Source organism: Equus asinus, chromosome 24, assembly GCF_041296235.1.
Source record: "Equus asinus isolate D_3611 breed Donkey chromosome 24, EquAss-T2T_v2, whole genome shotgun sequence".
NCBI lineage: Eukaryota > Metazoa > Chordata > Mammalia > Perissodactyla > Equidae > Equus > Equus asinus.
This window is the reverse complement of record NC_091813.1, coordinates 45,982,788-46,006,010: the sequence shown is the minus strand read 5'-3', so window position 1 is coordinate 46,006,010 and position 23,223 is coordinate 45,982,788. Positions and strand designations below refer to the sequence as shown.

Here is a 23,223-nt window from a genome sequence, read left to right as displayed (position 1 = left end):
TTTTGTCTTTATTATCTTCTTAATATATGGTATATACAAAAGAACATTTGGAACATTTGTGTACCCTACAAAGCATAACAATCGAGAACCTATCACTTAACCCCATAATTGGAACGTTACCAAATGCTTGTTTCTATTTATGATTTTTCCCCCATCCTATCTTCCTGCCTCCTCCGAAGAGGTAACAAATATCCTGAATTTTGAATCTATTATTAACTTCTTTTTAAAAATAGATTTATCACATTTGTGTACATGCCTAAACAGTATATTCTTTGGCTTGGCTTGTTTTTAAGTTTTGTGAAAATGGCATCCTGCTGTATATAGTCTTCTAAAACTTGCTTCTTTTACTCAACATAATGCTGCCAAGATTTGAACATTTTTTTACCTTTATTTATAATTCAGTGATTTTCACTGCTGTTTTAAAATTCATTGTGTGACTGTACCACAATTAATTTCTCCATTTTCCTATTAGCTAGCAATTTGGGTTGTGTCCAGATTTTTTTTGTATTAAAAACTGTGCTGCTATGAATATTCTCTGGTGTATCTAAAAATGGAATTACTGAGTCAAAGGGTATGCAATTGTTCAATTTTGCAAGATGATGCCACATTGTTTTCCAAAGAAGTTACACCAATTTATTCTCCCACTAGCAATGTATTGGAATTCCCCCTGACCCACTTCCTATTCAACAGTTCTTAATTTTTAACCAGTCTACTAGGTGTAAAATGGTATATCACTGTGATTTTAATTTGCATTTCCCTCATTATTAGTGAGGTTGAACATCTTTTCTTATGCTTAGTGGTTAAACATGTTTCTTCTTTTGTTAAATGTGTGTTCAGACATTTTGCCCGTTTTTCTATTAGGTTGTTTTTCATGTTGATTTGTAGGAGTTCCTTATTCTGGATACTAAATCTTTGTTGCTTATGTATGTTGCAAATACTTCTGCTGGGTTGTGCTTTTAAAATTTTATTTATCTTTGATGATTGAAAGTTATTTTAATAGCCAAATTTATCAGTCTTGTCTTTTACGATTATTTTCCATATCTTGTATAAGAAATTCTTCCCTACCTCAGGCTCAGAAACGTATTCTCCTATATTCCCCCCCCAAAGTTTTAAAGTTTTGCTTTCCACATTTAAGTCGTCTTTAATCTGCCTGAAACTGATGTGTGTATGGTGAGGTGAGGATTCATTTTATTTATTTTTTCCCCATTTGGATAACCTCTTGTGCCAACACCATTTATTGAATAGTTCCACCTTTCTCCACTGATCTGAAGTTTGTCTTCTTTCAGTATCATGGTTCCATCTGGGTTCTCCATTCTATCCCATTGACCAGTTTGTCTGTCCCTTTCTCAGTATCACAGTCTTAATTACATAGCTTTAAAATAAATTTGATATCATGTTTTGAGCCAGGTTCCTCTTCTTATCCCCTACCTGTAACACTTCAGGAGTATCTTGGCGCTGTTCTTAGCTCTTCACTCTTCCAGATACATTTTAAAATCAGCTTTTCAAGTTCCGTGAAAAAAGCCATTAAGGAATTTTGATTGAAATTTACAGATAAGTATGGGGAAAATTTATGTCTTTACTATACTGAGTCTTCTTATCTATAAACATGGGTTCTTAATTTAGGACTTTTTAATGTCATTTAAGATAAAGTTTCAAGGTGTTCTGTATAAAAATCTTGTATATCCTTTGATATATTTTTCTTGTATATCCTTTGATATATGTTTATTCCTAGGCACCTTATAGTTTTTTTGTTGCTATAGAAATGTTGCCTTTGAAAAATTATATTTCCTAGTTGTTGTCGGTTTTTTTTTTCTTGGTATATAGACACTTTTTCATATTGTTCAATTAGCCGGACATCCAACTAAACTATCTTTTACTATTGCTAATAATTTGTCTGTAAGTAGTTTGGGTTTTCTATGTAGATAATTATATCATCTACAAATAACAGTAGTTTTGTGTCTGCCTTTCTAATCCATATGGCTTTAATTATTGTTTTATAGCACTGAGCTTATAGTTGAGAAGTTGATTTGGAAGTTGTAATAGTGGGTATCTTTGCATTGTTCCTGATTTTAAAGGAAATGCTTCCAATGTTTCCTTCTTAGTTTTTGATACATACACATTGTCAGGTTAAGGAAGTTTTTTCTAGTCTATTTTGCTGAGAGTTTTTTTATCATGAATGAGTATTAAATTTTATCAACTGCTTTTTCAGCCTTTATCAAGATGATTATATCATCTTCTTTAATCTGTTAATAAGGTGATGGATTCATATAGATTTTCTTATGTTAAGCCACCGTGGCATTTTTGTTTCTGGATTTGGCTTAATAATGTTTTCTTTAGTATATTCTCATCTATCCTCATGAATGAGATTGGCTTGAAATTTTTCTTTCTCATATTTTGTCTGGTTTTGCTGTCAAGGTTATTCTGGCCTTCTAGAACGTGTTGGGAGCATTCTTTCTTTTTCTAGTCTCTGAAAAAGAAAGATTGAAACAACCTGTTATTGAAGATTTGGAGAATTTGCCTCTATGATCATCTAGGCTTTGGTGTTTTCTCAGTAGGAAGATTTTTAGCTACAGTTTCAATTTATTAGCACTTCTTGGTTTTTTCAGGTTTTCTAATTCATTTTGAGTCAATTTGTAGATTACGTTTTCTTGACTTTGTTTTGCATACATTTTAAAATTAATAGATATAAAGTTCTTCATAGGGTTTTTAAATCTTTCTAACCTTCATAGATTCTGCTCTCACCTTTATCTTTTTGCTTCTACTTTCTTTTGGTTTATTCTGTTGAGCTTTTTTTTTTTCAACTTCTTAACTTGGGCATATGATTATTTTCAGCCTTTCTTCCTTCCTAACATAAATATTTAAGGCTATAAATTTCCCTTATAAGTACTGCGTTAGCTGCATCCTGCAGGTCTTGATAGATAGTACTTTCCTAATTTCATTTCTGAGTATTTTCAATTTCTTCATAGTTTCTCCTTTTACCTCTGAGTGATTTGGAAGTATTTTGTTTTCAATTTATACTTTTGTAGTTGACTTTTAACTTAATTGCATTGTGGTCAGAGAATATAGTCTGTTTGATAATAATTCCTTGAAATTTCTAGAGACCTGCTAGTACAGAATCAATATTTATAAATGTTCCATGTGTGCTTGAGAAAAATGTGCATTCTCTAATTTTTGGATAAAAAGTTGTATATATGTCCACTAGGTCAATTTTGTTCATTGTGTCTTTGGTAGTCTTTATCTTACTAATCTTTTGTCTGCTTGACATATCACTAATTGAGAAAAGTGTATTATCATTGGTCTTTTCTCTCTCTGAAGTTATATCAATTTTTTTGCTCTATATGTGTTTCAAGCATGTAACAAGTTTAGGAGTGTTGCCTCTTTCTGGTGAGTTGAACCTTGCATTGTTATAAAGTGACCATCTCTACTCTCAATAATGCTTTTGTCCTAAAAGCTATTTTGTCTGACATTACTATAGTTGATCCAGCTTTCTTTTAGCAGTTTGCCTGATATATCTTTTTTATTTTGTAATTTATCCATCCATCTATTCTTTTTTTTAAAGATAGGCACCTGAGCTAACATCTGTTGCCAATCCTTTTTTTTTTTTCTCCTTCTTCTCCCTGAATCCCCCCAGTACCTAGTTGTATATTCTACTTGTAGGTTCTTCTGGCTCTGCTGTGTGAGATGCCACCTCAGCATGCCTGATGAGCAGTGCTAGGTCTATGCCCAGGATCCGAACCAGCGAAACCCTGGGCCACCAAAGTGGAGCATGTGAACTTAACCACTTGGCCATGGGGCTGGCCCCCTGATATATCTTTTAATAGCCTTTCAACTTTTATGGTCCTTCTATTTAGGTGGATCTCTTGTAAAGAGTGTATGAGTGGATTTTGTTTTTAATCTCATATGGAAATAATATGCTTTTAGCAGGAAAATATATTTAGTCCTTAGACATAAGTTAGGAAGTTTTTCCTCCAGAGAAGGTTTCCTTTTGCTTCTACTGGTAGCTCTAGGTTTACTGTAGTCCCTTTGAGAGTCTTGGCTCATTGTAGGGTAGCAGGCTCAGCTTCTTTACCTGGCTGGTGGCCCAAGGTTCAATGTTCCCACTGAAGTGTGTTACTGGCATCTGCCCTCAGGCTCATCCTGCCTTTCCTTCATTCTCCAGTCACAAGGATAGGTTATTTGGGGTGGGGCTGGAGGTTGTTGTAGATATCCCCAATCTCTTGTGAGATGAGGGACCCTTCAAGGAATGCGGCTGTTATTCTGTAATGGCAGGGTCCCTCAGAGCACCTAGTCAGCCATAATACCAGATGTGGAAATCTCTTATATTCTTCTTATTTTATTTTTTTCCACAGTACTCATCAATATCTGACGTACTGTATATTTGTTTATTTATTGCCTTTCTCTTTCCACTAAAATGTAAGCTCCATGAGGGCAAGGATTTTTCATGGTTTTGTTTACTGCTGTATCTCTAGCATGTAAATCACTACCTAATACTTAATATGTGCTCACTCAATGACTATGGAGGGTGGAGAGGGTAGTGTAAAAGAGTGATGCCAAGTCTTGAGCTTTTACCTTGAAATACTCTTATATGTCCCTCCATGACCACTGTCGTGAGTTAGAGTGCCTTTACTTTTCTCTAGACTATTGTAGCCCACTTCCAACTGGTCTCTCTGTCTCTACCTTTTGGTCCATCCATCCTTTCCAATTCTTCCTTCACATTGCTACCAGAGTTTTTTTTTCCCTAACTATACATCTGATTATCTCACTATCTTGTCTCGGCTTAGCCTGTAGAATCAATTCTAGTTTCTTAAATGTGGCATTTTATTTCCAACATAGTTTCCAGTCTTATTTCTGCACTGAGCGTTCTATGCTCTAGTCATATCAAAATACTTACAGGCTCTCCCATTATGCCATGTCTGTGTTTTAACATGACAATGCCCTTATTTATAGGGTTTTCTGACCCTGAAAAGTCATTCTTTTGTTTATGCTTATCAAAATCATAGTCATCCTTAAATTCATCCAAAGTCATCTCCTTCCTAAAGACTATCCTTATACTTTCCAAGAAGAATCATTTACTTCTGGCATTTTATTTTGCTGTTTTGGTACTTTTTGTAATCTGCCTTCTATTCTAAAAAGCTGTCTGTCTTTCCCTCCTAGATTTTAAGTTCCTTAAGTCAAGGGCTTCGTGTCTTATTTCTCTTTGTTTCCTAGAAGTCTGCAGTATAATGTTTTATACATAATGGATCTTTGATAAATAGTTGTCAAACTTGAATTTTGAAGGTTTGGTTTTTGTCCGATGCTATTTTTCTCTTTCTGATGGTAAACTAATCTTGTCTCCTGTCTTCAATTATCACACTCCAGTGATAATAACTTCCAAATCCAAATTTTCCTATTGCTATTCCCCTGGCCAGTATGATTTAGGCATCTCACATTACTCAAACTCACTATGTCATCTCCTCTTTGTGGTTCTGCCTCCCAAACCAGTACCTCTCATAACTTTTCCATATAAAAGGCACCATCATTCTTCCAGTCACAGAAACTCAAAACTTAGATGAAATCTTTATCACCCTTTGTCTTAATCTTCTGACTTCAACTAGTCACAAAGTGCTGTTAATTTCTCCTTTAAAACATTATTCAACTCCATGCCTGTCTCTCCGTTTCAGCTGAGAAGACCTTGGACAAAGCCCTTATCACTTCCCCCTCTCCTGTAATCTCACTACCTGGAGTATAAAGGTCAGATGACTTCACCTGGCATCTCAGACTGTCCAGAGTCTGCATTCATTCTACTACCCCCAACATGAGTCCTCTGGTTTCTGTCAAGTCAGACTCCTTATTGTCTCCTAAGCTTACCTCTTTCGTAGCCTTTTCCACCTCCTGCAGTGTGCTTGCCTTTCTACTCTGCCATGCTAGTTCCTGTCCATTTTTCAGGATTGGGATAATGGATACCGCCCCTGCCCCCACCTCCAATGAACATTTCCCTTAACAATGGAAACCCTAGTTAATCACTTCCTCCTTTGAACTATTTTTTTAGTGCTTATTGTTTTCATTGAAACTTAAAAAAGAGTCACTAAATTGGAAGGGAATCCTTTTCTTCTTTCTTTCTTTTTTCTTTCTTCTCCCAAAGCCCCGCAGTACATAGTTAGTTGTATATTTTAGTTGTGGGTCCTTCTAGTTGTGGCATGTAGGACGCACCCCAGCATGGCTCAATGAGCAGTGCCAGGTCCATGCCCAGGATCCGAACCGGTGAAACCCCGGGCCAGAGATGCAGAGTAGTGAACTCAACCACTTGGCCACGGGGCCAGCCCCTGGAAGTGAATCTTAAAAGTAATCTAGTTTAACCTCTAACCCAAGACCTCAATCCTCTCCATAACTCATACATAGCACTAGCTTCTAATATTATACTAAGCTTCTGATTTTTCTTTCTACTTATTTAGTGAGCACCTGGAAGTTAGGAACTTGGTTTACTGTGCTTTTGTCATTCCTCTTAATTCTTAGCATGGTTAGCATGGTTCTTTGTCCCTAAAAGACTCTAAAAATATATTCATTGATTGGATAAATGAATTATAAATTTTCTCTCCAAAGAGTTTCCAGAGGTGACTTACTTGCCCAAAAGCCTGGCTCCACACTTCTTCTGTTTCCAAATGCCTACAAATGAGGATGACTTAAAAGATGGTGGTTTGGGGCCCGCCCGGTGGTGGAGTGGTCAAGTTCTTGCACTCTGCTTCGGCGGCCCAGGGTTTTGCCAGTTCGAATCCTGGTGCGGACATGGCACCGCTCATTAAGCCACGCTGAGGTGGCGTCCCACGTGCCCCAACTAGAAGGACCCACACCTGAAAATACACAACTATGTACTGGGTGGCTTTGAGAGAAAAAGGAAAAATAAAATCTTTAAAAAAAAAAAAGCTGGTGGTTACATTTTCAGCCTACTCTTTTCTTTATATAGCTCAGTATTAACCTTGATTTTTATTTTCCTACATCTTGAAATTATATTTAGAATTTCTCACTTTTGCATGAACTATAGCTGAAAAGGCATATGAATTTTAATGGAGTCTGTTGAATGTTTATCGTGTTTTCTTACAGTAGTTTAGAAATATTTAGCAAGGAATATTCCATTTGATTCATTTAAATGAAGGTAATTATGTTGTGGTTTGAGGTTTTCTATGAAAATTTTCAACCACAAAGACTCTGTTGTGGGAAACAAGCAGACAATTTATAATTTGTGCAAGTTTTTAAATTATTATTATTCATTACTTCTGTGGGGCAAATAGAAATGATAGTTTTGATTCCTTTGTAATTATTTGTATGATATAATTTTGAAAATAAGATGTGTTTCCATGGCAAGGATGTTTATGTAAAGTTAGTGCTAACTTCAAGTATGTCAAATGCTTTAACTGTGTCGAGGGTGCTTAATATTCGATTATAGTTTTGATGAAATTACAGAAGTGATATTTTCATATTATAAGAACTCTTGTACATTTTAGAGCATGTCAAAAGAATAAGCACAGTAATTTGAATGCTCTATTTTTATTTCTAGAAACCAGCAAATATCCTAGTAATGGGAGAAGGTCCTGAGAGGGGGAGAGTCAAAATAGGTAGGTAATTATTCCTAAAATAATTTATTAAGAAACTGAAGCGACTACAAAGATGGTTTCCCTTTTTAATACTCTTATTTAAGTAGTTAATTTTAAAATTACTTCCTCAGTATTTTTAGAAAAGATGTTGGGAAATGTAGATAGATAGTTTATAAAACCCTTGGGTTTATTTCCAAAATAAGGTTCTATAATTACAAACTGAGGCATCACTGGGAATTGACAAGGAAGCCCACAAAAAATTCATTCCCATACACTATCCCAAGCATGTGTTCATGTCACTGTCACTGTCCTCCATAGTCACCCCAAACATAATGCCCTGAATCTTACTTCTTCCTCAGCTTTATTGAATGTTCTTTCCCTGAATGCGTCCCTCCCACCCTCAGCTAATACGCACAGATCTTCACGCATTACTTCCTTCCACCCACTGTGTGCCCTGTGACAGGTACCAACGCATCTTTTCCAAGTGAATATGTATGTTTATAGACTCTCTTACTTGCCTGTCTTAGATTAAGGCACTGACAGGAGTCTTAACTGTATATTAAAATTTCCTTTGCAACCCTGAAGGTTCTAAAAGAGATCAGCGTTATTTATACCTATGACACATTTGGGGAGAAAATGAACTAAGAAATGCTTTATTCAATTTCTTTTCATTGAAATTACGTTTATTTAATGTTCATTGCTTTTTAGAAGGGTTTTAAAATAAATTTTGTTTCATCAACCTGCTTTCTTTGCTATTAGAATGTGTTGTGCTAGGTTGGGGTGATGCGAAATTGTGCTGACTTGACCTCCTACAAATCCATTCCGTCCTGCTTCAGCCGAGCCTGCCCTGCTGCTTGGTTTTCTACTTCTTCGATTAATTTGCTAGCCCAGTTCCTGAAGAAGCTGTTCTCAACCAAATTCTCTCTGCCTAAACCTCGACGCTGCGTTTACTGAGCTTCAGAGTCATTCAGAAATTCTGTGGATGTTAATTAAGAACCACGTAGCTGCTTTCCTTCCCCTTGCCCTCTCCTCCCCTTTCCCTGCCCATCCCCTTTCCACCTCTCCTCGCTAGTTCTTCTCCACTCTTACACTCTCTTTCTTGCAGGCATTTATTGAGGACCTTTTTGCTAGACACCAGTGAAAGCAAAAGGGAGATGAAGGATGGTGCCTCCCTGTGAGAAACCGTAAAATAAGCAGTTTACTATCCACTGTGATAGATGCTTTCATATGTTACCTCACTCATTTTACACAATCACCCTCTACAGTAGATATGACAGATTGAAAAGCTGGATTTAGAAAGGTTGTGGCTTGCTCAGCCTTTCAAAGGAAGGACTTGAATTCCAAGTCCAGAGAGAGTCTCTTTCCATATAGACATTGCTGCCTGGTGATATCAGAGCTGTCAGCGTGACCTTACTGACCACTTTTAGTCAGCACAGCTCTGCCTTTGAAACAGTCTCAGAGAAAGAGCGACTCCTCTTGCCTAAATCCTATCTAGTCTCCTTCCTAGCTTCTAAATTCCTTCCTGCTCTGCTTAAGCTCCTCACATTATACTTTCTCCATTCTTCCCTCTCAGGTTTCTCCTCTTCACCGTTAAACATTCGTCATCCTCTTGCCAAGTTTAAAATAAATCATCTCATATCCATTTTGTTTTCTTTACCATTGTTCTATTTTTTCGCCCCTATTGGAACACATGATGTTTATCCATTTGTTCCAATCACCCTAATCTTTTATAATCTGGCCTCTAATTCCATCCGTCTATCGAAACTGGTCTCTGAAAGGACACTCATAAACTCTATCTTAAGCAAATCTAGCGGCCTGTATTTAGTCACCATTTTCCTTTACTGCCTTAGCCATTTGTTCTTCCAACCAGGCTGGCCTTGGGACTGCCTTTTCCCTTGGTCTCTATGACATCACATAATTCTATTTTTCTATCTACCGCTTTTGCTGTTATTTCTGTATTTTATTCATTATTGCCTCTTACTGCTAGTAATCTTTCGTTTGAAGACACCCTAGGCACTGGCTTGGGACATGGCCTCTCTCTACAGTTACTTCTTTAGGAAACTGATAAGTTGTGGCCTCAAAATCTTGGATTCAATGAAAATGACTCTGAGGTCTGGATCTCACAGTCTAGTCTCTCACCCTAGCTGAAATTTTATCTCTATTTGGATGTCCTGCTGGCAACCTGTACTCCACTGTTCCAGACCAAATTCATCACCTCTTCTTATACTCTCCCTTGTTTGCACCCATCATCACATTTATCCCAGTCACCCAAACTTAATGTCTTCTGCTTCCTACTCCCAAATCTCTCTACTACTCCTCAACAGAAATTCTGTATTCTAGCCAGACCAGGTAGTTGCCTCACTGTTAAGAGTTTTAAGATTGTAATTCTGTCCAAGATTAGGGATAAAACTAGGGTTAAAAGTAAGCAGTAATCAATAATAAAAGTCTAGTGAACGATTAATGTAGTTGATTAAGTTGCTTTTAAGTTTTGTTTTAATAGCACATTATTTTTAAAAAATTAGTAATGCCCTGATGCCCATGCTTAACACTTTAATACAGTTCTTTTTTGGCTGAAAAGAAAAGCATAGTCGAATGGAAAATACACTGTGCTCTCCCTGTGTCTGGGCCTTTCCCTTCCGGCAACCTAAAGGCTTCCCAGGCCTTACCTAAAATGCTTATTGCCTTCTTCACCATTCACGATATTCATCCTTCAGGATCCAGCTCAAGTTCCACTTTCGGTTTAGTCGACTTCTACAAATGTTTATCAAACACTGTTCCCGATGAAACCGTGAAGGGGACCTAGACCCTTCCCTCAAGGGACTTCGAACCCAGTCGAAACCAGTCGAAACCAGTAGCAGCTTTCCTTTATTCTTACAGTTCTTATCCTTTTTATTTTTATTTGTCCATGTACTTTGTCATCTCATCTTCCTGCCAGCTCCTTGGTGGTAGACATTAGCTTTTGCTACTTTTCTGTCATTTGATCCTGCCTAATTAGCCCCACACCAGAATTCTACTACCGCTATCCACTGAATTGAGCAATTTCACACATAATCTAATTTGTAGGAAAACAACTGTTAGTAACATTTAGGCTAGTTACCTTTTGTCTAAATTAGTAATTATTTAAAAAATGGTTTAAAACTCCTTTAAAGTTCATACAATAGACAGGAAGTGTTTTTAAGGATATTTATTGTTTCCTCTGGCCTTGATTTCATCTGACAGTGAATAGATGTGGTATAAATAAAACTAAGGAGATAGAGAATAAGGAGAGTAATACTGGCTTTAACCTTTATTTAAAAATAAAATGCTTTTTAACGTGTGAGACAGCATTCCATCATATTACTTTACCATCAACAACAGTCAGCATCTATTAAATCTATAAGGCAGTACTTTGAAGTAGATATAATATTGGTAGAATGATTTCAAATATTTTTGTTTGCTATAGGGCAATAATTTAGTTAAGAAAGAGTAAGCATCAGCATAAGCTTCCTCGGACAGCTTTATTTTTTAAGACCTGAGTTCGCCAAAGCATTTTCAGGAAGTCTTGTAAATTATTCATACTATAAAGAAACAAAATCGCTGTAAATTAAAATTGTAATGTATGTTATATCATAGCATATTAGTTTTAGATTAAATGATTCTCTAAAGTTGGAACTTTAATGTACTATTTGTGCATTTTATAGTACGTTGGGGCCCCTTATACACTCAAAATATATTGTGTACATTATATATTTCAAATCACAGAGGTTTAGCATTCTTGTGCTTTTGCATTTGTGACATGCAGTTATCCTATGTGTCATTTATTGGATGTCATATCAGTGGTTAAGAATGTAGCTGCTAAATTATAACATGGTTTTTCTTTGAGTACTGGCATCTTTACTTACTATCCCTGTGACCTTGGGCAAGTCGTTTAACTGGTTTGGGCCTTAGATTCTTCATCTCAGAAGTGGAGAACAGAATGCTTATTAAACCAACGTTTTTATGAGGATTAGATAAAGTGATATATGATGTATGTGAAAACCATTTGTAAACTCTAAAGTGCTTTATAGATATAAGGTGTTTGTTATGTATGAAATCTTAAGAAAATTAGTCTCCAGGACCTTATGATAGTAGCAAATATTGTTTTTACTACTTTTGTACACCTCTGATATTTAAATCTGTTAGCTTTGGTATACATCTTTGTTAAGTGCTGAATTATAACAAATTATCTCTTATGTGTTCTTTTTTTTGGTGAGGAAGATTCACAGGGAGCTAACATCTGTTGCCAATCCTCCTCCTTTTTTTTTTTGCTTGAGGAAGATTCGCCCTGAGCTAACATCTGTGCCAATCTTCCTCCACTTTGTATGTGGGATGCCTCCACAGCATGGCTGATGAGTGGGGTAGGTCCACACCCGGGATCTGAGCCTGCAAATCCAGGCCACAGAAGTGGAGTGCACAGAACTTTAACTACTTGGCCACAGGGCCAGCCCCCTCTCTTATGTGTTCTATGTATGTTCTTGGAAACATGTATGTGATGTGCTGGTAACTGTACAACAACCAGCTCTCTGAGGGAAAAAAGCCCCAATCTGTAGCATTTGCTGTTTCCCATGATGTAAATACTCCCACCATAGCCAATTTCAAGTCACCAACATGACATCACTGAACAGAGTTGGGAAGAGATGTGTACAGATCGGCTCTTGTGAGTCCGTAAGAGCTGACTCTAGCACATACTGAACTAGGATGTATCAGCTTTTAGATGTACAGGCATACAGAGTCATACAGAAGTCATAATTATCAGGGAAACTTTTAGACTATTTCTGATTACAAAAATATTTAAGAATATTATTGTGACTGTCTCTGAAGGCCAGGAATCTGCAGTCAGACCTGGATTCTAATTCTGACTCTGTGCTTACCAGCTCTTTGACTTTTGGCAAGTCAGAATATCTTTAAGCCTCAATTCCTTCTTCAGGAAAATAGGCACAATAATAGCAGCTAGCTCAGAAGGGGAGATGTGGCACCTGGTACAGACTGCTTGTGGGAAAGGGAGGGAAGGATTGCTTCATGAGGTGGGTTAGTGGCTACTGTCATCAACCTTGCGTGGTTCTAATAGCATGCCAGACTGAGTTTTATATTAATTTATTTTGTTTTTTTAGCTGACATGGGTTTTGCCAGATTATTCAATTCTCCTCTAAAGCCACTAGCAGATTTGGATCCAGTAGTTGTGACTTTTTGGTATCGGGCTCCAGAACTTTTGCTTGGTGCAAGGCACTATACAAAGGCCATTGGTAAGTTAGTCTAAAATGATTGACTATCTCAGTGTTGAATTATCATACATACCAAATGGTGTAATAATAAAGCTGCTTTATAAAAACTGATGTGCATTTCTTTATAAAAGTCCTGTTGTCTTCTGTATTCCCAGATTTTACATTGTGGTAGATGTGGATTTTTAACTATGTAGGAGAAGACGGTTCTTTTAAAAGAAGGAAGTATTTCCTTTCAGAGAATAGAGGTGTCTGATCCTCTCTAGTTGAGTTGCTATGGAAACAATAACATGCAGGTTTTATTTTGCACTTACCTACTACTATTGATCAGAAGAACTAGAGGGAGGTTTCGAATTGTTTTCTTCATAAAAAGAAAAAGGAAAATGGGAGTAGTGTGATGTTGGAGAGAGCCCCTTTTCTTTGGGGAAAAGTTAGTCAGTCAGTCCTTTCCTATGCAAGAAATAATATGAGCGATCTTTCTCTCTTGCCATTACAGTGATCAGAATGGCAGTTTCTCCATTAAGGGAGGAAATACAGTCTGGCAGATTAGCTGTGCTCAGCATCTTGCCATCTCACCAAGTGAAAAAACTGTGTAAGAAAACCTGTTATAAACACACTGTGTGTAGGATTTAAAGTCTGATTCTGAACAGAGCCTTCAGAGATCTTGCTACCTGGTCACTATAGTGTCCTCAGAGGGCCTGCCTGTGAATTGAGGGAGTCAGAAAGAGAGAGCCCACCTCAAACCTAGAGATTTCTTTTCTTTTTTTTCTTTTTGCTGAGGAAGATTTACCCTGAGCTAATGTCTGTGCCAATCTGCTTCCACTTTATATGTGGGTTGCCACCATAGCATGGCTGACAAGTGGTGTTGGTCTGCTCCCAAGATCCAAACCTGTGAACCTGGGCTGCTGAGGCGTGTGCTGAACTTAATCACTATGCCACAGGGTTGGCCCCCTAGAGATTTCTTTAAAGGAGGTGAAAAGAGAGGCTAGGGAGGGAGTAAGTAGTACTGCTAGTGTGAAGGGCTAGTTCCATAAGGAACCTACATTTGCTAAGTGTATTTCTGTAAATTTCCCTTTTGTTGAATTTTCTATTTACTGGCATTAGACTAATAATCAATTTTGACTGTATTTAGCTGTTTTTGTTGAGTTCTAATTAACAAATGCACTAAAAGTATAATATTACTAAACATAGACAAGTAAACACAATCCCTTCTCTATTCAGCTTATGAAAAACCTAGTGGCGCCCAAAGAACTACGAAGGAAGTTCTTACATTTGGAAAGATTAGACTGACAATTAACCTATTCAGGGATTGAAAGGAAAACACAAATTTAAATGTAGTAGTATCCTCATTCATCAGGAGATCTGATCTCTGCAAAGCTCAGACACCCAGACCGCGTTTCTACTCTGTCCAGGGATTGAGATGCCAGCACAGTACTGGAGTATTGTAATACTTCATAAATACTGCTGCAGGATTGTGTTAAATTCGTGGAAAAGCCTATGAGTGGCCTCAGCACGGTGAGGGAGGCAGTATGTGTTTGACAGCAGAGGACCGTGAGAGCGACCTTAGACCCTTCCCTGAGCGGTTGAGCTGGCAGGCAGGCCCCACCTCAAAGGCTGCCACCGCCACACTATCAGCAACTGGCAGTGGCAGCTGCCTGTGAAGGGGGAAGAAAGGAGAACTGGGGGAAGCAATGGAAAGAATGGAGTGGTCCTCAGAAGGAAGAGCTAAAATCAGAGCCTGAGTCTACTTGACTTTTACTTAGGGGCTGTATTTTCGAGACTTTTAAAATTGTGTTTGTTTTTCTGCTATTAAGTCTCTCTATTGAGAACAATGAAATCTCTTAGACAATCGCAGAAGGCACCTGAGGATAGGAAGAGACTGAAAGTAAGCCAGAGAAAGGGGGAGGGTTAGCTGGAAGCAACAGGTGGTACCTTAGAACAGGATTGACGGTGAGATAAGCCAGGGCATGGCGTAGGGAGTGGAGGATGTGATAACAGCAGAAATCCGCATGCTTTGGGCTCTTACCGTGCACTGATCCATGCCATATCTAGAAGGGAGATTTCCAGTAAGAAAAGGCAAATTCAAAACCTTCTGTTAAACTAACTGACTCCCCACCAAATTCTGTCCCATTCTCGAAGAGTTTTATTCAGCAGATCCATGGTAAGGCCCATTTTTAACATGTACCAGTGATCCTGTTGTACGTTGTCCACACACTTTGACAGCCCACACTTTGAGAAGCACAGTTTTATGAATATTTTCTGATTACCTGCTATACTGTTGAAATAAAAATGGAAGTATTTTTTTGGAAATAAAGGTAATTGAGTATGAATTGGAAACCAACTATATTTCTTATTTCCTCAGGATAAGGAGAACCGAAATTGAATTTTAACCAGCTTGTAACTTACTTGCTCAGTAAATGAGATTTACCACTTAAAACCTTAATCACTAATTTCTGATTTTAGTCAAGTCTCAATTATCCACTCTGGATAGAAGTTAGGGAAAAAGTTGACACAGAAAAAGAATAAGCTTGAGGTATATACATAGCAGACATATAAATAAACACCTTCACTCATTCTTACTCTTTTCCATACCTGGTTCGTGTCAGAAATGAATATTATTTCTATTCAGAGCATGGAAAAAAGAGAATTTGATGATTTGATATCAGTGGAGGTTTATGGAGTGACATTTAGTGGGAGAGGGGAGTGGTGGTGTGTGTGTATGTGAGAGAGAGAGAGAGAGAAGAGAACAAGTCATTGATAGAGGAAAGAGAGCTGAGAAATGAGTATAGATAGGACAGGACCCAGGTGACTATTTAAAATTAGAGGCTAATATGAGAGAGGACACCCTAGAATTTAACACTGCCTGCTACACTAAGGTTCCTTCTCTTAGCAATTCTCAGGAAGTCTAGATCCTCACTCCTGTCCTTTGAATAGAGGACAAATCAGGAATTGGTGTGACGAGCAACATACAGTAGTGGTCCTAGTCGACTGCATAGTAGAGGCAGCCCTCAGGAAGAGAGACGGGATTGTCAGACAGCCGTATCAGGGGCACGAGTGACCACCAATATGACGTGGGACAGAGAAAAGAATTCAGAAGTAGACACTGAAGAATGTTATTACTCCACTCTTTAGTGACAGATGTTCATGATGATGATGATCCTCCTGTGTCATTAAGAATGATTCAATTATATTTTATAGCCTCTTAAGATGACAGGTAATGATGTAATAAAAAAATGGTTATTAAAGGGATATGCTCCCATTATCCAAAAGGCTAACTTATGTGGAAGGAATCCATTCTTGAATGGAGTCAGATATGTGAGACATTACTGTATGGTTTTTTTTCCACTTGGCAATTTGTTTTACGTAATAGCATGCCAACACTAATTCTAGCTAATGGATATAATTTTATTTTCTTCATATTTATCTTGTTTACAGAATGTGATTCCCACATGTGGTAGACTACTAAACACTGTACTTTTCTATACTACATCATAGTCTGTGCATTATCATCTTTTTAAAAAATACTTATTAAACAGCATTTATTTAAGTGAGCAAGTGTGAATATACATCTCACAAAAATTAATTCACCTGTACATTTGGCAAAGCATTGTGAATATAATATTATAGTCCCAATCTAGATTACAGTTTTTGAATGTGTAAAATCCAAATAGAATTATCTTTAACTGGTGATTTGAAAAGTTAATAAAACTTTTAAAGATGCCTAACTTGATCCTGGGGTGTTAGAGGGTTGGGGCAGCATCTAAGTGAATATGTTTAGATAACCTCTGTCTCTACTGGTGTCTACTGGTGTGTTTATCAGCTTCTAGACCTTACAATTTGTTGAAAAAACTGAAGTTGGTAGTCTTTCAGACAGAAGTTGAATTTTTCCAAATCATTTTATGTGATCTGTAGTGTCTGTCAGTCAAGACTCGCGACTAAGAAATTCTGCTCTATCGTTATGCATTTGATAGCTCTAAGGGAATGTATTGCCAGACTTGGTGATGATATTGTTTTAGTCTATCAGATCTTGAGTATTATGCTCTGAATTAGATTATCAATTGAATGCTTCCGTGATCACATTATTAACAGTGGTTAGAAAGGCTTTTGCCTGAATCGGAAGTAAATTCATTGCTTACTCAGTTGAGTTTTCCAAGTTTGTCTTCATCAGGAAATTTGTAAGTAAATGTTTTTTGTTTGGCTTTCAATCTGTTATGTGATGATATAGCTATTCCATGTCTCATATATGTGTTTTCTTAACACACTTATTGTACTTTGTATATTGCTTCAGTGAAAAGTATGTTTGTATGTGGGTTGTGGTTATACCCAGAAATTATAACCAAAGAAATATGATAAGTGTATGCAAAAATGTGTTTTTCTTCTTTCATAGATATATGGGCAATAGGTTGCATATTTGCTGAATTGTTGACTTCAGAACCTATTTTTCACTGTCGTCAGGAAGATATAAAAACAAGCAATCCCTTTCATCATGATCAACTAGATCGGATATTTAGTGTCATGGGGTTTCCTGCAGGTAATTTATTTTCCTTTTCAAAATAATATTTGAGTCATATTTCAAAATAATTCCTTTTCAAAAGCATATTTTAAGAATTTTTGTATATATATTTTTAAACTATAATAACTAGGAGATTTTTGATAAAAGTAACGCATTATTTCCTATAACAATATTTAATATTTTTTTGTAAGATAAAGACTGGGAAGATATTAGAAAGATGCCAGAATACCCCACACTTCAAAAAGACTTTAGAAGAACAACGTAAGTAATTCCATATTAAATATAAGTAGTAACTTCAATGCAAATATTTAAATTAATCCTTTTAAAAAGAAGCTATAGATTATTATTTAAACTAGAAACTTAGGTTTTAGTACACTAATTATGCCTATGATTTAAAGAAGATATTCCAGATGTTGTTAACATATACGCCAGGCCTAGGCTGCAGTATTTAAAAACTTTAAGAATGTAAAGGTCAATAGGTAGTTTAAATGTCTCTTCTGATTTAGTGTGATAAAGGGCTCAGTTCAAGGCCACAACTGTGATTTTATCTTTATCTGAGTAATGACTGGTGACTGAAATGCTGGGCCAGGCAACCAGGAAGGATGACAGAAGGAAGGACACATGGCCTGGGATCTGAGTAAAAGAAACTGGTGGGGACATGTATGTTGAGGAGAAATGAGAGGAGAGTAGAAATGACAGCATGAGAGGAGTTTGTTATAAATATGAGCGCCTAGAGGAAAAGGTGGAAAAGGTTCTTTTTTGGGCAACTTAGAAAAATTTCAGGACAGGATGGCTTGTGTAAGAACGAAAGCAGAATCATAAAGAGATGCAGAGAATGGCACTAATCATTTTTGGCCCCTCTGTTACACAGTCCTTGGTAGGGTCCTTTGCCTCAATCTTTTTTTAACAAAACCATGGTCAGATGCCCATTGTCAGGCTCGAGGGCCTCTTCCATGCTTGTCAAGGGCAGTGCTAACGCTCTCTGCTTTCATGCAACACCTGTCCATCTCTTACAAATAGCATCGATACTGCTCAAGGGTTTCTCTTGGGCTCTTTTCTCTCTCTAGACATTTTTCCCAGGCAGTCTTCATGATTTTGGTGGCCACAATTTACCATCAATTATGCTGATAACTCCCAATTTATATACCCTACTCAGATCTCTTCCGAGTTTCAGGCCCATTTATCTAATTGCCTTATGGAATCCCAACTTGAGTATTCCATAAATGCTTCAAAATAAATGTCCAAAACTGAACTTATCGTTTATCCTCCTAAACCTCCCCTCCTGCTGTATTTCCTATCTTAGGAAATGGCTCTGTGATTCATTTAGTTGTTCCAGCCAAAGATATGCCTGATCCTTCTTCTACCTCAGTCTCTTCCATTTTACCCCCCAGCGTCCACACAATTAGTAAATTTAGTCAGTTCTTTGTTTTAAATATCCTTTGAAACTTTGTATTTCTCTCCGTTTACCTGCCACTGTTAAAGTCTAGACGACCACTCTCTCACCTGGAGTCCTGCAGTGGCCTCCTAAGTGGTATTTCTGCTTCCAGTCTTCCTTCCAACTCGCTGTCTACGCTGCAGTCATTGCCAAAAGCAAATTTGATCCTGTCAGTCTCTTCCTCGCTCTTAGTTCGCCATTGCTCTCAGTTCCTTAGTACGGCTTACAAAGCTTTGGCTTCTACATCCCCAAGTTCATCTCCTAAACCACTCTCCACTTTGTGTTCTATAGCCTAGACATCATGAGTTTCTTTAAGAATCTTAAAAACCCTGAGCTTTCTTTGACCTCTGGATTATTACACATGCTGTTCTCTTAGTCTGGGATGTACTTTCCTCTCGCCCATTTCATCAGATTAACTCCTATTTTTCCTTTAGGTCTTGGTTTAGGCGTCACTTGCCTGATGAGGCCTCCCTGACCTCCTGGGTCTGAGTCAGGTGCTCCTTTTGCGCTCGTATAGCATCCTGTGCTGCTGCTCTCAGCACTGAGCACTTTGTACTAGTCAGCTGCTGGGTACTTTATCTGCCTTTCCTCTAGACAGTATAGATTGTGTCTGTTTTATAGCCTTATATATATATCCCCAGGGCCTGGTGCCTAGTGACATACTCATTAGTTACTTGTCAAATGGGTATTAAATGAAAGCAATTCACATAATTAAAGATTCTCTAATAATATAAAAGATGGAGAAAATTAATGAAAGTACTTAACATTTAACTTAGTATTTAAAGACCAAAGGAAAATTTTTACATAAAATGATAGTGTTCACAATAACCAGAAATAAAATTTAGGACATAAATTTTAAAACATAAGTAAAATTCTGTTAGAAAAGTAATAGGGAAAGTTCAGAGATAAGAACTCAAACTTCCTAAGCAAACAATGCTACCCGCACAAAAGCAGGTTCCTAATATGCAGGACAAAACAGGATTTATTGACAGTTAGCTCAATTGAATACAATACATATAAGTTACTAAAGTAAAATATAATTTAAAAATTCCAGAAAATATTATTTCAAAGGACATAAAAAGTAAAAGAATAACTTATTTTCATTATATCAGATAAAAAGAAAAGAGCCTCAAAAGTTCTCTCAAAGTGAATTGGAAAGACTAACAATGGAAGTTTCTGTAATCTTTCCAGAGTGTCAGCTCTCATTAGCTCATTAGAAGGCAAGGTGAAAAGAGAATTAAAAAGAAATCATTAAGTTGACTTTAAAAACTGAATATTCAAATAAACTTGGTCTGATAAAATGCTTCGTAATGTTTATAAAGAGTTGCTTTGAAAATGGTTCAGCTCCTACACTGTGTGACAAACAGTTCAGCTTACCTTTAATACTAGGAAAGATAAGAAAAAACGTAATGTGAATTGAGAAAAAGGATTTCTCAGAGTCAAGACCTTTTATATTACGATAGAAACAAATAACCTAGAATCTGGAGTTAACCCAAGAAATGAGTTGAATCAATGTAAAGATTAAAGACAGACAGACTCCGTTTCTACATAACAGTTTCCTCCCATTACCAAACTTAGTGGCTACCTTGCCAATAAAAATGTTCCTGGTATTGGAGGAAAAAAAAAATTTTTAATTTACACACATGGCAAAGACTTTTTAAAATGAAAGTACTAGTATTGGCAAGAGTATAATAAAATGGGCACTCTTACTTGTATGCTACTGGTGAGAATGAATGCTTCTCGAACTTTAATGTACCTACAGATCAACTGGAGGACTTGTTAAAAATGCAGATTCTGAATCAGAATCTGGGACAGGACCTGAGAATTTGCATTTCTAACGCAGGCTCTTAGGTGCCCATGTTGCTTATCTGAGGGCCAGGTTTGGGTAGCAAGGTTCTAGAGCACATGAAAAAAAGCTTTGAAATATACATACCCTTTGGCCTAATAATTCCAAGAATTTATCCTGTGAGAGCAGGCAGAGCAGCCACACATAGCAAACCAGATTCTTACTCTGTGCCACGCATGGTGCTAAGTCCTATACCTACATTGTCTCAATATGATCCTTATAACAATTCTATAAGGTAGGTATAATTATAAACCTCACTTTTCAGATGAGGAATCTAAACCCTTCATAGAAGTTAACTAACTGCCCAAGATCACACAACTGGTAAATGACTGAGTTGGGGTCCCACAGGGGTCTCTGATTCTCACCTGCTATGCAGTCTTGTCTCCCTACAATGTATACCAGATTCACCTAGAAGGACCTGCGTCTCATAACTATTGTGAAACAAACAACAAACAACAGTAACAGTAGGAGATATACAACCACTACAAATAATAAGTTTAAAGAGCATTTGACAAGGAAAAGAGTTTATGAAACAATATTAAGTGAAAAATGTTAGGACAATCCATTTAGTATGATCCCAATTTTATAAAAACAAAAAAAAAATTCTTCTGTGTTTGTATCATATATACATGCATAGAAAAAATGCCAAAGAAAAATTATCAAAATCTCAACAGTGGTTCTTTATCACTGAAAGGCTTGATTATGAGTGATTTTAATTTTCTTCTTTACACTTTTCTATAGTCTCTAAATTTTCTGCCATGAACATACATTACCTATTTTTGACCTTTTTAATTTAAAATATTTCACATATAGGAAAGAATATGTATGGTGAAAATATGATATGTAGTCTCTTTAGAATAGTAAAGTGAGTACTCATCCAGTCACTCATCAACCTAAGAAACAGAACATTACTAAGATTACTAAAGTACTCTGTGTACCCTCCCTTCCTATTCACATCCCTCCAAAAGGGTAGCCATTATTTTCTGAATTTGTGTTTATCATACCACATTTTTCATTATAGTTTTACTTCATATGTATGTATATTTAAATAAATTATTGCTCAGTTTAATATATCTTTGATCTTTATATAAATAGTATCATACTGTGTATTTTCTTCTGCAATTTGCTTTTTTTCCCCACTCAACCTCTGTATTCATTTTTACTATTGTATAACATCCTATCCTGTGAATATATAACAATTTAATTACCCATTCTTTAGTTGATAGACATTTGGGTTGTTTTCAGTTTTTTTCTATTACAAAAATGCTGCTAAAAACATTCTTGTCCATATATCCTGGTGGATATCTGTTAGACTACAGTATGTACTTAGGAAAGGAATTGCTGGGTCATAAGATATTTACATTTTCAACTCTAATGATTAATGCATAATTATTTTCCAAAGTGATTGTAACAATATAAACTCTCGCATGCAGTGTGTAACAATTCCTATTTCTTCACACATTTACCAATATTTGGTTACATGTTCCTTTTTAATCAGGAAAAAACAGTGGTGTAAACACATGCTTTATAGGAAAACCAATCTTGGAGCTTTCCATTAAAAAACATACATGGTGTGAGTCTCCCCAATGATGTGTAATTGTTGTGTCCTTGCAGGTATGCCAACAGTAGCCTCATAAAGTACATGGAGAAACACAAGGTCAAGCCTGACAGCAAAGTGTTCCTCTTGGTAGGTGCATCTCTCCCAGACTAGGCAGTCACATCCCTAGCACAGGTCTCACCTCATCCCACTTCCCATGGAATTGTCCCAGGTATTCCTCCTCGTTAGAAGATGAAGAAATTGGTGGATGCTGGGGCAAAATTAAATATTTTTCTTTAGAGATATCACCCTTGACTTCTTGTCTTAATTTTTTCTAGTGACTTAGCAGAAAATAAGTTAAATTCCATAATGGATTTAATGCTAATGATTTCTGCCAGTTTCACATATGTGTGTGTGGTATGCTCATAGTGCAGTGAGCTATACAAAATGGCATCTGATGTTAATCCTGTTAGACATTAATACAAAAGTCAAAACATTGCCTTGCAAACAGCCTTCTCATGTGCTCTCAACTTATGGGTTCCTACAGCTTCAGAAACTCCTTACTATGGATCCAACCAAGAGAATTACCTCAGAGCAGGCTCTGCAGGATCCCTATTTCCAGGAGGACCCCTTGCCGACATTAGAGTGCGTATCCTACCTTTGCTTTGTCCTTGCTCCAGGTTGAGCATGTCAGATGGTGGCTGGAAGCAAGAAAAGTACTTGTTACTGAAGTATTTTACTTTCTTCATTAACACTACCCCAGAGAAGAACTACTCAAGAGAAAGGTCCTATATTTTGAAATAGGCAAAGCTGTAGAGAGGTGTGAATGAAAACAAGTATTTTAGGAATGACTGTTAATCAGTTTTACAGATAAAAACTAAAGCTGAGAGCAGATGGGACTCTTACAGATCCATCAGCCAGATCAGTTTAAACCAATCTCGTAGGGAACTCAGAATGTAAAATTCTGTGTGTCCACTGCACTACCAAACTCCTCTTTTTCCCCAGCCTTGTTACACCCATGTATACAAATGGTGCTCGGATTTATTAGAGGGCCAGCTTTTCTTGAAAAAAAAAAAATTATTTTCAT

General features: G+C 36.9%; 1 protein-coding gene and 1 pseudogene across 7 annotated transcripts in view; one reads left to right on the top strand and one right to left on the bottom strand.

The window, feature by feature from the left end:
* Positions 1-23,223, top strand: part of CDK19 (cyclin dependent kinase 19) — a 162,136-nt gene that overhangs the window by 130,379 nt on the left and 8,534 nt on the right. For all 7 annotated transcript variants that reach the window (XM_014866193.3, XM_070496141.1, XM_014866195.3 and 4 more), the window contains 6 exons: positions 7,532-7,589; positions 12,698-12,829; positions 17,193-17,336; positions 17,510-17,579; positions 22,214-22,286; positions 22,684-22,781. In XM_014866193.3, coding sequence (XP_014721679.1) covers positions 7,532-7,589; positions 12,698-12,829; positions 17,193-17,336; positions 17,510-17,579; positions 22,214-22,286; positions 22,684-22,781 — 575 coding nt within the window. The remainder of the gene's footprint in view (positions 1-7,531; positions 7,590-12,697; positions 12,830-17,192; positions 17,337-17,509; positions 17,580-22,213; positions 22,287-22,683; positions 22,782-23,223) is intronic.
* On the bottom strand, positions 18,225-18,317 carry LOC123280519 (U6atac minor spliceosomal RNA; annotated as a pseudogene).